The sequence below is a fragment of the Cryptococcus neoformans genome, assembly GCF_000091045.1.
Source record: "Cryptococcus neoformans var. neoformans JEC21 chromosome 3 sequence".
Lineage (NCBI taxonomy): Eukaryota > Fungi > Basidiomycota > Tremellomycetes > Tremellales > Cryptococcaceae > Cryptococcus > Cryptococcus deneoformans.
Window position 1 is genome coordinate 773,701 of NC_006685.1, and position 16,134 is coordinate 789,834.

The 16,134-nt window shown below is 48.8% G+C and overlaps 6 protein-coding genes across 6 annotated transcripts; 2 read left to right on the top strand and 4 right to left on the bottom strand.

Annotated features, from left to right (window-relative positions):
* Positions 1 to 136: 136 nt before the first annotated feature.
* On the bottom strand, positions 137 to 3,747 carry CNC02690 (mitochondrial inner membrane protein, putative). The gene is made up of 25 exons (XM_569565.2): positions 3,469 to 3,747; positions 3,296 to 3,381; positions 3,175 to 3,243; positions 3,099 to 3,109; positions 3,000 to 3,040; positions 2,879 to 2,952; positions 2,757 to 2,825; positions 2,468 to 2,701; positions 2,396 to 2,404; positions 2,221 to 2,348; positions 2,080 to 2,172; positions 1,909 to 2,034; positions 1,826 to 1,857; positions 1,507 to 1,771; positions 1,427 to 1,445; positions 1,349 to 1,374; positions 1,204 to 1,296; positions 1,129 to 1,151; positions 1,055 to 1,067; positions 980 to 999; positions 914 to 929; positions 751 to 845; positions 577 to 695; positions 491 to 515; positions 137 to 453 (listed from the first exon to the last, which is right to left on the bottom strand). The coding sequence occupies exons 1-25, from the start codon at positions 3,627 to 3,629 to the stop codon at positions 204 to 206; spliced, it is 2,097 nt and encodes a 698-aa protein (XP_569565.1). The 5' UTR covers positions 3,630 to 3,747; the 3' UTR covers positions 137 to 203.
* A 460-nt stretch (positions 3,748 to 4,207) lies between these two features.
* CNC02700 (mitochondrion organization and biogenesis-related protein, putative) lies at positions 4,208 to 6,704 on the bottom strand. The gene is made up of 8 exons (XM_569566.2): positions 6,114 to 6,704; positions 5,915 to 6,058; positions 5,733 to 5,864; positions 5,481 to 5,684; positions 5,175 to 5,429; positions 5,003 to 5,110; positions 4,648 to 4,950; positions 4,208 to 4,595 (listed from the first exon to the last, which is right to left on the bottom strand). The coding sequence occupies exons 1-8, from the start codon at positions 6,672 to 6,674 to the stop codon at positions 4,383 to 4,385; spliced, it is 1,920 nt and encodes a 639-aa protein (XP_569566.1). The 5' UTR covers positions 6,675 to 6,704; the 3' UTR covers positions 4,208 to 4,382.
* Positions 6,705 to 6,838: 134 nt separating this feature from the next.
* On the top strand, positions 6,839 to 7,839 carry CNC02710 (sterol metabolism-related protein, putative). The gene is made up of 5 exons (XM_569567.2): positions 6,839 to 7,143; positions 7,233 to 7,301; positions 7,364 to 7,424; positions 7,501 to 7,579; positions 7,643 to 7,839. The coding sequence occupies exons 1-4, from the start codon at positions 6,846 to 6,848 to the stop codon at positions 7,571 to 7,573; spliced, it is 501 nt and encodes a 166-aa protein (XP_569567.1). The 5' UTR covers positions 6,839 to 6,845; the 3' UTR covers positions 7,574 to 7,579; positions 7,643 to 7,839.
* CNC02720 (conserved hypothetical protein) lies at positions 7,814 to 9,592 on the bottom strand. Its single transcript, XM_569569.2, has 11 exons — positions 9,473 to 9,592; positions 9,314 to 9,408; positions 9,162 to 9,253; positions 9,031 to 9,098; positions 8,818 to 8,971; positions 8,722 to 8,744; positions 8,587 to 8,671; positions 8,415 to 8,501; positions 8,261 to 8,345; positions 8,131 to 8,199; positions 7,814 to 8,062 (listed from the first exon to the last, which is right to left on the bottom strand). Exons 1-11 carry the CDS (start codon positions 9,535 to 9,537, stop codon positions 7,848 to 7,850), a joined length of 1,038 nt encoding a protein of 345 aa, XP_569569.1. The 5' UTR covers positions 9,538 to 9,592; the 3' UTR covers positions 7,814 to 7,847.
* Positions 9,593 to 9,815: 223 nt separating this feature from the next.
* Positions 9,816 to 11,767, top strand: CNC02730 (conserved hypothetical protein). Its single transcript, XM_569570.2, has 5 exons — positions 9,816 to 9,877; positions 9,922 to 10,667; positions 10,721 to 11,038; positions 11,092 to 11,307; positions 11,361 to 11,767. Exons 1-5 carry the CDS (start codon positions 9,842 to 9,844, stop codon positions 11,641 to 11,643), a joined length of 1,599 nt encoding a protein of 532 aa, XP_569570.1. The 5' UTR covers positions 9,816 to 9,841; the 3' UTR covers positions 11,644 to 11,767.
* CNC02740 (hypothetical protein) lies at positions 11,644 to 16,038 on the bottom strand. The gene is made up of 3 exons (XM_024656740.1): positions 15,022 to 16,038; positions 13,613 to 14,974; positions 11,644 to 13,564 (listed from the first exon to the last, which is right to left on the bottom strand). The coding sequence occupies exons 1-3, from the start codon at positions 15,872 to 15,874 to the stop codon at positions 11,727 to 11,729; spliced, it is 4,053 nt and encodes a 1,350-aa protein (XP_024512403.1). The 5' UTR covers positions 15,875 to 16,038; the 3' UTR covers positions 11,644 to 11,726.
* Positions 16,039 to 16,134: the final 96 nt, after the last annotated feature.

Consider the following 16,134-nt stretch of genomic DNA (forward strand, 5'->3'; position numbering starts at 1 on the left):
GGAGAAGGTGGTTGATGGACGTGGAGGAAGGTAGAACGATTGAATCAGCAGGACCTCATCATCGTATGATTTCGCCATCAGATTTGAGTCCGTCCATTCCTCGGATTCATATCAATATTCTGGCAAAGGGCGATACACGAGCACCGAATGCATATTTTGACATATATTTGTTCTCTTTTCTATCCCTAATAATCTCGTACCTGTTATCTGAACGATTTGGGGATAAGTTGCATCCGTTTGCTAGCCGTGCTAGAGTCAACCATGCCAAATCGGGAGCTACAATCGAGAAGAATGCGGAGGGCGTTTCGAGCTCGGATGCGGGAGATCTCTTGATGGACTTGGAGGACTGGCCTGTGAACAACAGGGGTAGGGGCGTAAGGGTAAGGGAAATGCTTGTGAAGAAGCTCATAACAAGCCAGCGTCACAGCGAATTGGGGCGAAGAGCGAATGACTCTAAAAATCAGCTATGATCAAGATAAATGAGACTTACCGAGCCAGGCCGCCCTTGAATAAAGCTAAGATAAACGTCAATGACATTGGAAGATACGCAGTATAAGCAGCTCTCAATAAACTCACTTCGGAGACCCTCTTCTCGGAAGATCTTTGAAAGCCCATCAATAATACCTTTGTATACAGTTTGACCAGCTCGAGCCTGTGATTGCAAGCGAGTCTTTACGACGTCTGCGGGAGTTGTCCTTCATGATACTCTAGTTAGCCCTTATAAAGTAGTGAGATTGAGTATATACCCACAAATAGGCAGCTGGCATACCAGCAATGCCAGCAGCAGCAAGGAGTTCTCCAAAGCTGAGGACTTTCCCATGGTGCCCTTCATGAAACACGTCTTTCTGTTTGCGTAAAGTGCAAGATGAGCACTTGAATAAAGTACTTTGATCACCTTGTCAGGGAAACTTACTTTCAGATGAGCATATCTGCAAGACATATGAGCACTTCTACAAACGTAATAGTAGTTCTTACTTACGAGGTGAAATATATCATAGACTGGATGCGGAGAGAGTTTGTGAGTGAGGCACATTGAAAGATTACGGAAACTTACAAAGGGAATATCTCTGGGAAAATGTTCATAAGTGAATGGCCCTTAGATGAAGTGACTATTTAGAAGGTACTTACCTGGCAAAACAGGCTGTAGCACCCTTCAAACCAAAGTTCAGCTGTGATACAATGGCATTCGATCATGTCATTCACCTTATATAAGCCTATTAGGCCCAACTGCTTGATGACATGGAAGGCTCCTCGAGGCGCTGCCGTGCCTCCTTCAGCTCGTGTGATTTCACCCGCCTATTAACCATTAATGGGTCGCCAAAGCAAGTCTAACCCGAAAAACACATACCATTTGCAAGCGAATTTTGATAATTTCTGTGAAAGCGATCAGTTCATTGTTATCACGGACATATTGTCACACGCATACCTAGAGGGTTGGTAACGACCTAGAAAGAGTCAGCGGGGTCTACATAATCTGGAAATCAATGACCATTAGGTTACACTTACAACTTGACAACCACCAGCTGAACCTCCCGCAACGATTTCCATCAAAAGAGGGATTCGTCCCGTCTCAGGGTCGGTCGCCTTCTTCCTGACCAACTCATTGACAGTGAGCTTTATAGCCTTCTCAGGAGCGACGCCGACTAATTGAGGCAGTACACCACGATAGAAAGCTCTGATCCCTCCTTCATTGGTATACACTTTCTTAACACAATCAAACGCGTTACGGTACAATACTTCCCCGACGACAGTGGAACGTTGGTTTTGCAGTCTACAACAAGTTAGTTAACAATTCTAAACACAGTCAAGGGGGGAGATCGCTCACCTTGTCTTCACCAGGTCGATTGGGTAGACAGCCTAGTGCGGACGGATAAGCAGATATCGTCATTTGTATACAATCAAACTAACATAAGCTCCGAGACCGCCTGCAATACCGCCTTGGACGAAATTATACGTTGATTGTGCCGCTTCTGCAAGGAAACCTCCGGATACAGTTGAAGGTTGTTTGATACTAGCAGTTTCAGGGGGTTGCCACTGCAATTTATCAGCAAGTCGCCATTTGATCATATAGGTCCTTACTTTTGCGTCCAAAAGAGCTTGGAAATCAGCTAAAGCAAGCCGTTGACCAGTACCCGCATTCCCTCGACTTGCAAAGTGCCAAATGATGTTGGCCTGCCTGATGAGCTTAACCCCACTGATCAACTTTTACGGGACACTCACCTCCATTGGGGTAAACATGCCATAACGCATGCTTCCAGCGGCCTCATCCAGAAAATCGGAAATATCGATCCTGCCGTCTTTGGACTTTTTTACCGCGTGCTCAATGATGCGCTCAACAGTGTCCATCTCTGTGATACATTAGAAGCGAACAACAATATAATCCTGTTGATCATACCTCGGATGACTAGAAGATAGTAAAAGAAAAAAACCATTAGATTGACAAACGACAAACAGCGGTCGGACTTACTGTTATGGAAAGCAATGACTTCGGAATAACTGATCCTTCTCCCAGGGTTCAAGGTACATAGTGTAGGCAATCTTCCTAGAACTGAGTCTGACAGTTTATGACCCGCAATTTCTACGATGATCCTTTGAAATTCCTCGGGATTAATGTAACCATCACCATCAGCGTCAAAAAAGTGGAAAGCCTGACGAAGCCGTTCGCCCTGGTAACCCTTGATGAGCTGGGTAAACTCATGATCTATTTGCAAACATCATTAGTCTGTGAGAGGAAGAAAAGAGAGATGTGAACATACAACCGAGAACATGTCTATCTCCTCGTTTCCCCACGTAAAGTTTCATCCAGGCGCAATCGAAATCGAAGGCTGGATGACCTTGTCAATCTCCGTGTGCGTCCAAAACATCTGCATCCACTCACGGATTCCGCTGGCCGCAGTGTTAGCTGATAAAACTGCTTTAAACTCGTCAAAGTCGATGGTGCCCGATGCGTCACTACTGGGATCAGTGGCTTTGTTACACATTATATATCAACACCTTACACGTCAAAAACTTGAAAGGCCAACTGGTAATCGGCGTCCGGCTAAAGCAACGTGGCTGAATGAGCTTGGTACCCCCTACATACTACTTGATTAACTTACACGTTTGAGAACTAGAATGAGAACACGTGAATAGAATCAGCAGGCCTGGCGTGAGCAGGCAACGAAGAATCCTTACGGGTTTCAAACACCACAAAGTCCTCAAAAGAAACTAAGCCACGACGAGCGCTGTCGGCGACTCGAAACACTATCGAGCTGATTAAAACGTGTATACGGAATTGAATGCTATAGCGGCTCACAATTCGCATATTGTTCTCGCTTGATTTTACTAAACCCCTCATCTGTGGGCGCAATAGCGTCGATGAACTGGGATGGATTGAGAAACCTTTAGTCAACAGTGTGGTCAGCATGGTGTCCCAGTAAAGGAAAGAAAAGCAGCAATCTGTCCCATAGTCTAACACCATGGACTTACTTTTGTCCATCGACCTCTTCTTTAGCAAACTTGTCGAATGTCCGTCGCCAACGGCCGAGCTCGCTTTCAGCCGGCTTAACCGACGATGTGAGGGAACCTGCGGTTGCTTTGAGGGTAGATGAGAGGCGACTACTCAAAGGTTCTTGGGGATTTTGTGCCATTGTGGCGTAAGAGGTGCCGGGTTCAAAAGGTAGAATGAAGAAGGATGTATTGCAGAAGATGAAGATAGTAAAGGTTCGAAGCTTCTGTGGTTTGACTGGTATTTGGTAAAAGCCGCGACGATAGGCCCGAAACGGGATACTGTGCAAGCACTCAAACCCTCCCGGAACCCCGGTTCCTCTAGCCGGAGACGGTGTCAATTACCGGCATGGGCCGTTAAGGTTACGTAACATTGATAGCGGTGGTAGACGATATGGCTTGTTCTAATAATTACCAACTTATTTACAGTACTGGGCTAGATTTTACTCTCATTTGATTTCATACTAACTATGCAAAAAAGATGGAGAAATAAATTGCTCAGATGAAATGGGACCTCGTTACTGCAAGCGAAGACGACGACGACTGGAACGCAAGTAAGCTCGACACAGGCCCCCTCACGGACATTGGCCCGTCTCCGACGTCTCGTCGCAAACTGGAACGACATCTTGGCTGGACTCGTCGTGCGTGATTCTGGCCATTTCTGACTATTTTCAAGCGGTCATTGTGCGTGCAAACGTAGGTATTAAGACGCGATTGCCCACTGAACGGTACTAAATAATCAGCTCTTTTTTTCGACAGGATGAACCATGCGACTTTAGATAGTCCGGTTTCATACATAAAGGTCACAAAGTCTATGTTTCATCTCCAATCCGGTCGTGCTTGTCCTTTGTGCACAGCTCTGACTGATATCAAACCTTTTAAAATAGTACATGAAATCAATCGGCCGGCCGGTGCTTCATTTCCTTGAGTGCCTTTTTCAGGTCTTCAAGGGGAATTTGACCAAGTGGCGTGGTTTTAATCACGTTGAGACTCGAGTCAACCCTCTCGTCGTATTTCTCAAGCTGAGTGTCGATCTTTTTGATCATGGCTCTAACACGCTTGGAAACTGCAACCGTCGGGCTGGCGCCTTCTTGCCTCTCCTTCGACTCCTGTGATACAGTGATCAGTTTTACGAGGTCTCCCTTTATCTCTGGAACTTACGGCCTCGGACAACAGGTTATCCTCGAGAAGGGACTTCAACTCGTCTCTCTCTTTCATGATACTAGACCTGGCAGTCAAGACCGACAAAGCTTCGGCAATTTCGGACAATTGTTCCTCTGACATCCGGGCGTCCTTCTGGTCGGGAGCCGGTTGTACAGACTCTTCCACTTGCTCCTTCGAGGTTTCTTCTTCCTTGGCAGCAGGGGATACCTCGACCGCCTTGTCCGCCTCTTCTTGCTCCCGCCTTGCGGTTTCCTCTGCTTCTTTCTTCTCCTGTTCTTCTTTTAGAGCGTCTTGCTCCTCCTACGATCTGAATTAGCTCGATCACACACTTTAGTAACGGTCTATATCGTACCTTTTCTTGCTCAGCTTCATCCTCAATCAGTTCTTGCTGCTGTTGCAGGACCTCAAGCTTTTGCTTGTAAGAGGCTTCGTCCAAAACATGGAGTTCAGCCTCATTCAACTAGAAGAGAATGAAATTGTCAGCGGGAACAACATTGTCGTGTAATTGTAATTGAGGGACGTACCAAGTTCTCCGGCAAACTGCTCAAGGTAATGACCAAACTCTCCATGATGTCGTCTCCTTTCTGCTCAAAGTTGAATGCTCGACTCAGGACAAGCAGTACACCAGATATACCATTGATATAATGGAGCTCAATCCATTTCTCCAGCTCTTCGCGCAAGCGTGCTGGAGAGACACCTAGGAAACGAATACCACGAGACTGGCAGGCATGTTGCAGTTCTTTGGTGGAAAGAGAGTCAACGCCTTCGGCATGGATCATCTATGTTGGAATTAGCCGATAGGGCAGTGGACTGAGACATCGTATACCTACCATATCGTCAACTCGGAATTTTTCGAGCTTGCTACGAATTTGGTGTTTCAAAAAGTTATCAGTACCGAACGCGTTGATGTTCATGTACCGACACATCGAAACAAGCTGGGAACGAGAAAGGTTATCAAGGGTGATGTCATCATGGAAGAGTTTGGCAACTCGAACGACATCAGTCTGGTTGGGGGTCTCCCCAGTGGATCGAACCTGCACGCCTGTCATTCAAGGAATCATATCATGGTAAAGGCCACTTGCCTTTCGGAAGAACTCCTTGAACTCGTCACTCCGCACAACGCTGTCCGCCTTTAGTCCTGATTCCCTGACGGTTTCTTGCAGGAACTTGGCCATTTCTATTCGCACTCGCAGCAGCTTTCTCTGTTTTTCATTCTGAGACTGAATGTCAGCGACTTGTATGGTCAAAGATCCTTTGCACCCACCGCGGCAAACTCCCCTTCAAATGTGCTGGGAAGCATATTAGGGAAGAGCTTGAGGGCGACAGGAAGCAGAAGCTCCATGAAAGGCACCACTAAGAACACGGAGAACGGGAGGAGCCGCAACAGATCTATGGTTGTTCGTCGCAGCTGCACAGAGAATAGTCAGTGCCCAGACCAGGGATCAGCCAGGCGCCACATTTACCTGTCTTCTTTCTCGCCTAGTAAGGGTACCACCGTTCAATACCTTCCACTGGAGCTTTCCGCTGATCTTGATTTCCTGTCCCAGCAACTTTGTCCCTGCCCAGTAATGCGCGGCTTCCTTTTTGACGCTGGCCCATACGCGGGCAGGCAAAGGTCCCGTGGGCTTCTTCTTCTCATCCTTTTTCTCCAACGCCTTTTCGTGGGCGGCAGCAAGGTCGGTGACCTTTGGCGGAAGACTGCCCTGCGGGGCCGGGGGAAGAGGGGGCGGGGTGCCGATGGCAGGTTCTGCCGAGTTGATGCGATGTGCGGCGGGGGCCGGCGAGTGGACAGGAGGGGGGTACGGCGGAGGGGGCGAGGATGGCTGGGGCTGTGTGGAGACAAAGCGCAGGGAGGCGAGCGGGATCAACTGTGGGAGCCGGGCTCGCGTGGCGAGGGGGATGGGGGCGGAGGCGGTGAAGGCTTGGGGGGAGCGGATGTATGCGCGGAGGGGGAGAGGGGCGCCCCTCAGCAGGGCGTGGGGCGGGGGAAGCCTAGCGTAGGTGACGGTAGTGCCGGCGGACATGTGGGATGGAGACGATCGAAAGGAGGACGCGGAGATCAGATGGATGGTAAGTGATGGAAAAACGGAAGAAAACAGAAACAACACGCCGCGCGGCCACCGCCGAACGCCGTTCTGCCGCGCGGGTGACAAGTGCGCCCGAGCCACTGCATCCTCCCCCACTCCGCCGCCCCCATGTCCCTCAGCAACCCCCTCAACCTCCTCCTCGTCCCCCCCCTCCTCTTCCTCGCCTACCGCATCCTCGTCCCGCCTCCACCGCACACCCCGCCAGAGTACAACTCGCTCCCCGCAGAGCATCCGCACGTCATATGTCACTCAACGTTCACTCCTGCACAGCTTGCCCAGTATGACGGCACCAACGGCGATCGCATACTCCTCGCCATCATGAGGGTCGCTCCCGACGGAAAAATAGATCCAAACGGCGAACGGACGGTTTTTGATGTCACGGCTGGCAGGACATTCTATGGACCTGGTACGTACTACGTAGTTGTGCTACGATTAATGAGCTGACGTTTTTCTTTTCCTTCTTGTTTTATTCTCCTGCCATGGCGTGGAATTAAGATGGTGTCTATGGTAACTTTGCTGGGCGAGATGCGTCTCGAGGCATGGCCAAACAGTCTTTTGAGCCAGGCAAGTGTGGTCTGTCGTCCAAGAGTAGTGCCGTCACGCTTATGGCAATCTCCATTTTTTAGAAGTCCTCACCTCCATCGACGAACCTCTTGACGATCTTTCTGATCTCACGCCTTCTGAAATGTGAGTTATCATATTCTCCAAAATCAGTGCGTTTGCTATTGGATGGAACTAAATTCATCACGAAACTTTCTTACAGTGAGAACATGCGGGGGTGGCATCAACATTTCGAAGGTAAATACATTGTCTGCGGTGAATTGGTGAATGGATAAGAGCGTGTAAGTCTCTTCAAGTCTTGAAAATTATTTCGCCAAGCATACTGACGACAACCGTTATAAAAGCAGTCTAGGGTGCGCTTTTTTGTTGTACATCTGGGACCGGCTGGAAATTGAGACATTCGAGTCGAGATGTGATTGTTCTAGAGTCAGCCAATGGAGTATAAAATGAAAGGAGCAGCTTTCCGCTAGAAAAGGAATCCATTGGAATGCTTTAAAGAATGTTTTAATCACGTTTGCTGTGCATGCATCTATGAATGGGATAGACAAATCACGTCTCCTTGACTTTATAAATGTCAGAGAGCCGCATGTGTACGTACGCACCAGCAGTCATAGTTTCGTATTTAGCTGGTCTGTCTGCAGTCACACAGGTATCGGGCGGGATAAGAGGGACATCGTGATCGCAACCAAAGAAGAATGGGATGGAATACCGATCCTTGGATAGCGCGGGAAGAACACGGTGTCTGGTTGACACAAAAATATCATCTTGGATGGGAAACACAGACGCTTCAATGAAACATTCCAAATGTTTGTATCAAGGAAAAACTACTCACTGGTCCAACGGGCAAACTGATCACCAATGTTGATCACAAATGTGTCAGGCATGTATGGCGCATCAATCCCTTTAATGTAAAAGTGAGAGTTTAGCTATATCTGATGCGAAATAATTTACGTTCCACTCACATTGGCCTTTTCGATTTTGCACTTGCAAAGCGGACGGAACGTCATCCTGCCTCAGAATAGTAAAGCATTCAAAATCTGTGTGTGCCTGAAACCAAAAACATGCCCATCAGAATTGTCCATGCGCAAAAAAAGAAAGAGAAAAAAGCAGACATACTCCAATGCCGGGCATCAGCTCATCAACTTGTCGCTCGCCTAAAGCGGGGTAGAACAAGATGCGCATAATGGCGGCCGGGTGCTCTATCTGAAGACGAGTTCATGACAAAACGTCAATGTCAGCGCGATCAAAGTCACCCCCCAGTAAGTCACCCGGTGATATCCAGACCGACCTTGTCGCTAAAAAAGTCCTCGGGCAAGTCGAGTGCCAGCGCAAAAAGGGGGAAGAGCGATTGTCCAAGTCCAAGTACTTCTTTGCTGTTATACTTTGGTTAGAGGAGATTATAGTATATCTAGAGGTAACCGACTAGTAGTCCAAATTAGCTTGTTTCTACATGTATGGCAATTAGCGCTCAGAAAAAAAAAACCACAATTACTCCACGTTGCAAACAAGCTAAACTCACAAAAACGTCCGCGCCTTGCCAATCTTTCTTGTCTGGCCAGAGATTCTCTGAATGCCTCAGTTCGCCCTCCTTTACGTCCTGGATGAAAGCAGATGCATCGACAGAGGGATCAAGTCCCATGTTGAAGGCCTCGTGCATATCACCTTTATTCTTGCTATCATTGCCGTGATAAGTTTCCTTTGAGAAAATTTACATGAGAACAAAGAGACATACGGGTCATTGTTTTCAGACAACAGACCCATGTAACCCCTGAAATTACCGCCCGATTTGGAGATATCGACCTTTGAATATTCTTGAATCAGCATTTACTCTTGTTCTCCGATCGTAAAAAGCCGAATGCGTACAGATTTCTTGAGCCCATCAGGCTGATTAAAGAACTCTTTGCTTTGCTCAAACGTCCGATCAACAACTTGCAACGGGACTCCATGGTTTTTGACTATAGCAGCAAATCGTCAGGTTTTGAGCCATGCTAATGGACTCGGGCAAATGAACTTGCCGTAGAAGAAACCGGCATTCAGACATGCATTCCGGATCTCGGCAGCGACGGCCTTGCGTTTCTGCAAAGAAGGCGACTGAGCGTCCGAAAGATCACTGTCGGGGAGACCCCCGTACGTAAGTGGAAAATGACTTGGATGTGTGATGAGATGGGACGTACATGACTGGAATTGAGGTAAAGTCCTGCGAGGCAAGAGAGTTGGAGAGGTCCGCGAGGTTGACCATTGTGGTGGAAAAGGCAGCAGTGCTTGGAAAAGATGCAGAGCTGATTGGAGTGTGTCCAAGTACGGTGTATAAAATAGATAAAATAGATAAGCGCGAAGGGGTCAATTTTCGCCGCGGATCTTCGCTTTGACGGTCGACATCAGGCTCACTTTCGGGATCTACTCGGGAGATCGGGACGTGCGCACGTGGAGATGGCCAAGGTCACAAGATTACGTAATTGAGATGGCCGGAGGGCGGGGTATGTATGGCAGCGGCTGCGTGTTGCTCATTCACAAGCCTCGATTTGCGCCCCGCCTCCGGGACCATGCCCCCCGCCCAGCTCTGCCAGAGATGTAACCAGGTATGTCCGCCTCCCCCCCGCCCCCGCGGCGCTCACCCCCGCAGCCTATGCAACTCGACCCCTCCGTCGCAGAAATTACTCCCGCCCAGTACTCCCTCATAGTCTCATCTCTCCCTCCGCCCTCCCCCGCCACGTCCTCTTCGTCTTCCACACCGCGGGATCTAACGCATAAACTCGCCGATTTGCCGCCGTTTACGAGAGAGGCCGCAAAGATATGGCGCGACGCAAATGATCCGCCTCTCTCAGGCGACAGCTCAATCCAAACCGGCCTCAGAAGCGTGGCCGAGAGCTTTATCTTACTCTCAGACTCCGCGCTGCATCCTAAATCATCCAAATCACCCAGCAAATCCCTGCCTCCGCACGATCTCGATCTCTCTGCGCAACTACATCAAATCCTCTCGTCAAATACACCAGTTTCTCATCCGTTATGTACCGAGTGCACCGCCTTGTTGACCGCCGAGTTCCAGAGGATGGCTGAAGAGTTGGGCAAAGAGCGTGATGCGTATATTTGGTTTGAACAAGCAATCCGGAAGAACAAGGAATTGTTAGAGACTGCTGAGAGCTCAAGGAGAACTGTCAGCACAAGACATGTTGATGGCTTAGCAAAGTACGATGTGGAAGGCACAGAGGAGGAATGGGGTGCCCTTCTAAAAAGAAAAGAGCAGCTTGAAATCGAAGAAGAACAGTTGAAACGGCTGCTAGAATTGACGGAGAAAGAACTCGAAGCTGTCCTTGAAGAGGAACGGCTGGTAGAGCTGGAAGCAAAAGCGGTCGAGCAGGAGGAAAACGAGTCAGTATATCGTGAACCATCTTGTGTAACGGACGTTTTGACATGTGCAGCAGTTTCTTGACGTCCCATTCTGCCCTTTCAATTCACCTGACGCAACTAGCATCGACTCTCAACACCGCTCATACATCTCTCCTCTTATCCCGTTCTCTTTTAGCTCACCTAGAATCTACTAACGTCTATAACGATGCTTTCCACATAGGCCATGTTCCTCTTTTACCCCTCGCTTCTTCTAGTATTACGGTGGGGACCATTAATGGGTTGAGGTTGGGTGGCAGACCCGTTGTGGAGTGGGATGAGATCAATGCGGCCTGGGGATTGGCGGCGCTCTGTCTTCACAGAATCGCCGAAAAGGTCGGATGTGTCTTTGAAACGTTTGTTCGAAGCGTCTCTAAAAGATGTTATAATCGCTCATGGTGTATTCTAGTTATAAAATTGTCCCTTTAGGCTCTTATTCTCGCGTGGAAGAGCTCCCACCTTCAAAGTCAACTTACGAATTATACGCCTCTTCAGATATGACGCCAGCACGTCTCTTGCAAAATCGTAGATTTAACCATGCGATGGTGGCATTTCTTGAATGTCTGCGACAACTCTTAGAGTTTGGAAAAAAGCATGGAAAACAGTGGGCTCAGGCTAACATCGAGTGAGACACTTTAGAGTAAGGCTGGACAGAAAATAATGCTGACTATTGGTCAGTATCTGCAAAGACAAGATATCAAATCATTCCATTCGCTTACCAGGTATTTCTTCCATGCCTCTCGGGTTGCCCTCGATGGCAATAATGAGCCTAGCTGGGAACGGCCCTAATCACCCTGGTACCAATGGGTCGAACGGGAAGAGTCAAAGCGGCAGCAGCACTGGAGATTCAACGGCTGAAGAAGGTTGGACACGGGCTTGTAGAACGGTGCTAGGAGTGCTGAAGAGGGTGCTCATTATGGAAAGTGAAACAGATCGCGGCAATATAAATGAACAGAGCTAGCTTCCATTGGTTTAGATTTACATCTATCATTTGTAATAATAATACTAAGCATATATGAAAACATAGTGACCGGTATGTATGCCCTAAGCTTTCACCGAGTTCATAATTAGCTCCTTGTCCAAGCCTTCCATCTGGACCTTTTTCTTCCACTCATGCAATTTCACCTCACACTGCTTCATATATTCTAAAAGAGTTGGCAAATTATCTGGAGTTAGCGCGACAACCACGTTGCCTTCGCTGTCTTCCCGTTGTCCCATCATGGGCGTACTTGAAACTTGGGTTGTATTGGAAATACCGGAAAATACAGGCGAGATGAAATCCTTGATATCCCCCCCCTCCGCTTTACGCTCCGGCCATCCTAGTCCAGTTGCTCGGGTTTTCTTACTGGGTTTGAGAGTCATTTCTTCCTCAACCCCCAGTTGCTTCACCGTGGCGCTCGTCTCTGTTGGGGGCTTTGAACGTATATACGTACCCGGCGGAGGGTCACCAATCAAAATAAGACCTCGTCCATCCACAGAGAGCTCATCATGACCTTTGAACGAGCCCATCTTAGCAGCTTTGGCTTCCGCACTATCGTTGTCCACTTTCTCCCCCCTTTCGGGCCTATCCTTAGCCTCGCTGACTTGCCCAAAGGTCCGCCGCATGCTGTCACTCTTTCTCAATGCCGGTGACGAATTTTTAGTCGATGATGGGGCCGGAGAACCCGAGTTCAGGCTGATGAGTTCGCTCCAGTTGCCTGAGCTGGTGCGAAATATATTCCGTATACTAGGTCTTTTGGGTTCTAAGCGAGGATTTTGAGTGGACTTGGAAAGCACGCTCGGGGAAGCTGTTGATGGAATCTGCCGAACTCGAGAAGATGACTTGGATCGAGATTTATCTGGCATGAGGACTTGTTTGGAAGATGACGGTTCAATTTGCAAATTGCGTACCGAAATTGAGTTATGAGAAACCTCACATGAATGCCCCGTCGGTGAGGCAGATCGGAAAGACGACGGATGTTCGAGAAGCGCAGAGCCCTCGGTTGCTGTGGAAGGGTTTGTGGCTGACGACCTGGAGCGAATAACCGCTGCTATATCCTCCACCCCATGAGCTTGGGATTTGATTGTTGTCAGGGAAAGATTTTGTTCGTCGGCCTTGCCTGTTGACCTCTCCATTCTGAGTGAACGCAAGAATTCTTTCAACCCTGCAAGACCAACCTTGCTTGTATATCGCCTCCTCGATTTGATCGTTGCATTAAGGGGTTCAGCGCGACGTTCTTGAAGCAGATCGACGCCAATTGGGAGGTCATTTTGGCTTTTCGGGGCCATGGACGTTATTGCTTTTGACGCATTGCCCCCTTTTTTGGTCTTTGTTGCGTTGACGGCTTCGTAATCAGCCCGCTGGGTGCTTTCTTGATGTCCAGTCATATCAACGCCTTTACTGCTTTCGGACACCGGGGTTCTCAACATGGTTCTCAGCACTTCCAGCTGTCTCTTTGAAAGATTCTGCCGGCCTGTAGAGGCCCGCCAGTGTTCGGGGGGCGGGGATGCTCTCGGGGGACTCCTTAGAGATGGGAGATGTTCAACCGTTTCGGGAAGAGAGATATTGCGATGGCCTGACGCCATCAACCCTCCTTCAGATGGCACCGAAGACATCTCAGTGGAAGTAATTGAGCCTGAAACATGTCTCGGAGCGTCCTCTGCTATCCTAGCTTCCTCCGTCGCCAAAGTAACTCTTCTCTCACGCTTAGAGCCATCTATAGGTCCGTGCGAGTTGTCATCTCTACCAGTAGACCCGACTTCAACAAGCACAATGGCCATTTCCCACCACTGGGCAAATTCAGCATGTAGAGCATCAAATCTGAGGGAATCAGGAGACGATGATTTGTGGCTATGAAGCTGATTAGACAAAGAAGCATGTGCAGCGATGAGGGATTTGAGAGCTACCTTCAATCAGCAAAAGATGAAAGGATGTGCTAGATGACACTCACATTCAACACCTCTGGCAAACATTTTGATAGCTCCAATTCCTTCTTTGACTTCCCTCTGTTTTTCCATTACATTTCTTGGTATAACAAAGTCATTCCAACTCTGTCTTCTCCTGTTTTTATCCTCTCGTCGTTTACTCTCAGGTCTAATCAGAGAGCTTCCATTTATACTTGGTCCTATATGTTGAAATTCCGACTCAAGAGGAAAATCTTGATCCCACTGTTCAGATGGAGGTGACCTACGATCTTGCCTTGTGCCGCAATTTTTAGTACATTCCGATCCCATGGCCTGTTTAACAAGTTCATCATCTGCCAACTTCGTGACATCTTCTTTCACTGGCGATCCCATTACCGTACCCAAGCGTGCCTCCTCTTCCGCTCTGGACTGATCAAACACTGCTCCAGTAGGTTTCACTTCCTGCAGGGTCAAAGAGGCAGAAGAGCTTGAAGGCTGCGCTCCAAATTTCCAGCCACCTGATATACGTCTTCCGTGCTTTTTCGAAATCGAGCCTAATCTTCTGACAGTGGAGGTAAAGCTAGCCCCAGAGCTCCCAGCACCTGTGTGACCATTGCCCGATGTTTTACGGCCAAACCGAACTAACGTAGGATGTGCGGTAACGGCGTTCAGATTGTCGGGAGAGCCAGCAGTTGGGCAATCTCCTGTTGTGTATGGCCGTGTATTAGCCATCGCCACGGCTTCATTGTCATTTCTTAGTTTCTCTGCCATCTCTACAGATGAAGCAGGAAAAAAGGAATGTGGCTCCTTTACTCGCTTTCGAGGAGCCTTAACATCTATTATCTTTGCTTCCGAAGGGCTCTCACTCCTCATACTAAAGCAGATTGAAGCATTACCTCCTGGAGTTTGACCAGGAGCCATAATATGAAGGGACGAGGACTCTGGTAATGGATGCTCCGGGATATGCAATGATTTACGGGCACGACGATACGGGGATCCGAGAGAAGGGGAAGGAAGATGAAAGCCGCGAGAGTAAGACTGAGGTTCATCAGGTGTCTTAAAACTGTTTCGGCAGTCCGACAATGGAGAATCTTCACCGTCAATCGCCACTTCTCTCCAGGCATTGTTCCCCGGATGGATGTAAGGTATGGGTAACGCCCCCTCCTTCGTGCCCATTTTCGCCTCTGCCAAACTATTTGATGGACATTGGAGCGTAGATGAGATTGGAGATATCGTGTTGTGTTGCATTTGGGAACGCATAGACGAAGTTGTGGTGGGTGAGCGGGAGTTGAGGTTGATGGGCAGGGGGGGTAGAGGAGGCTCAGGGGACGAGCGAGCTGATACGTCAACTTCTGCAAAGAAAGTCCCGACGGAAGATGACCGGCGGCGCATTGGAGTCGCAGTGTGGTCTATGGGCACATGATTAGCCTAGGAATGCTCTTGAATGAAATCATACCTTTATTGGAAGCTGGGTTTCCTGAAAACCTATTCCAAAAGCGTTTTCCGTGCTCTTTTCCTACAATATTGTCCGAGGAAGGAAGCAGAGGCACTTGTGGTCTTGGTTTTGTTCGGCTTTTCTTTCGCAATAAGTCGGTGACGCCTGATGCAACTTTCTCAGAGAGGAATTGTGGTGGCGTCGGCTCCCCAGAAGCACTTCTTGGGATATCCGTTGTTGAAGGAGGGGTGCACGGATACACGAGATCTGGGCAAGTGGCAGATCGGTGTAAAGAACAAGACAGCGAAGTGGCCGAATCGTTTCGTCGTAATGATCGTGAAGAATGGCTAGACGGAATGGGGATAAACGACGCTGAAGGACATCGCTTAGTGAGCTTCTTGGGTGCTACATCTCCGTTTATCGCTGTCGTAGATCCGGCCCTCGAGCGAAAGCCTCGTCCATGTCTTTGTGGCAAGTATGCGTTAGACCGCGTAGATAAGAGTGGTGGAGAAACTGGGTCGGGGTTTGATGATGAAGGTTTTGTCTTTGATGGGAATGAGGTAAAATCGCTGGGGTAAGAAGGAGAATGTCTTGGGGATTGGGGGCACGGTGTGTGTAGCGGTGCTGTAATCTTAGGGCAGCTTGGGGCGCCAGAGCGGCCAGGTTTAGTCGGTGATAACGACAATGATTTTGGGCGTACGGAAGAGGGAATATCCCCGTTCCTATCATACATGTTTTGATATTTATTCTCCTTCAAGGTGGCCGTCGAGTTGTTGTAGTCTATTGGAAAGGACAAGGAGAACTCGAAGTCATCATCCCAGTTTTCCGCCTGGGATATGGCAGCTTGTCCCTTCAAAAGCGATAAAGGGCCCATATCGTCCAGCTTGCGAAAAACGCCTGATATGATGGGAGGGGTCCCCAGGATGTTCTCGAGTTGGAGGGCTGAGGCGGACGCAGAGGAATGGGAGTCCCAAGTGAAGTTTTCTTCACTGTCGTGTACGGGTTACAAGAGGCATGGTATGTCGTCCGGCACCGTGATCAGCAGTATTATTATTAAGGACAAAATCAAGCCAGAATGAGCAGTAAAAACAATTACGTCGCCACACGCGTCGCGCGCACGACCTCCCCCAGGCA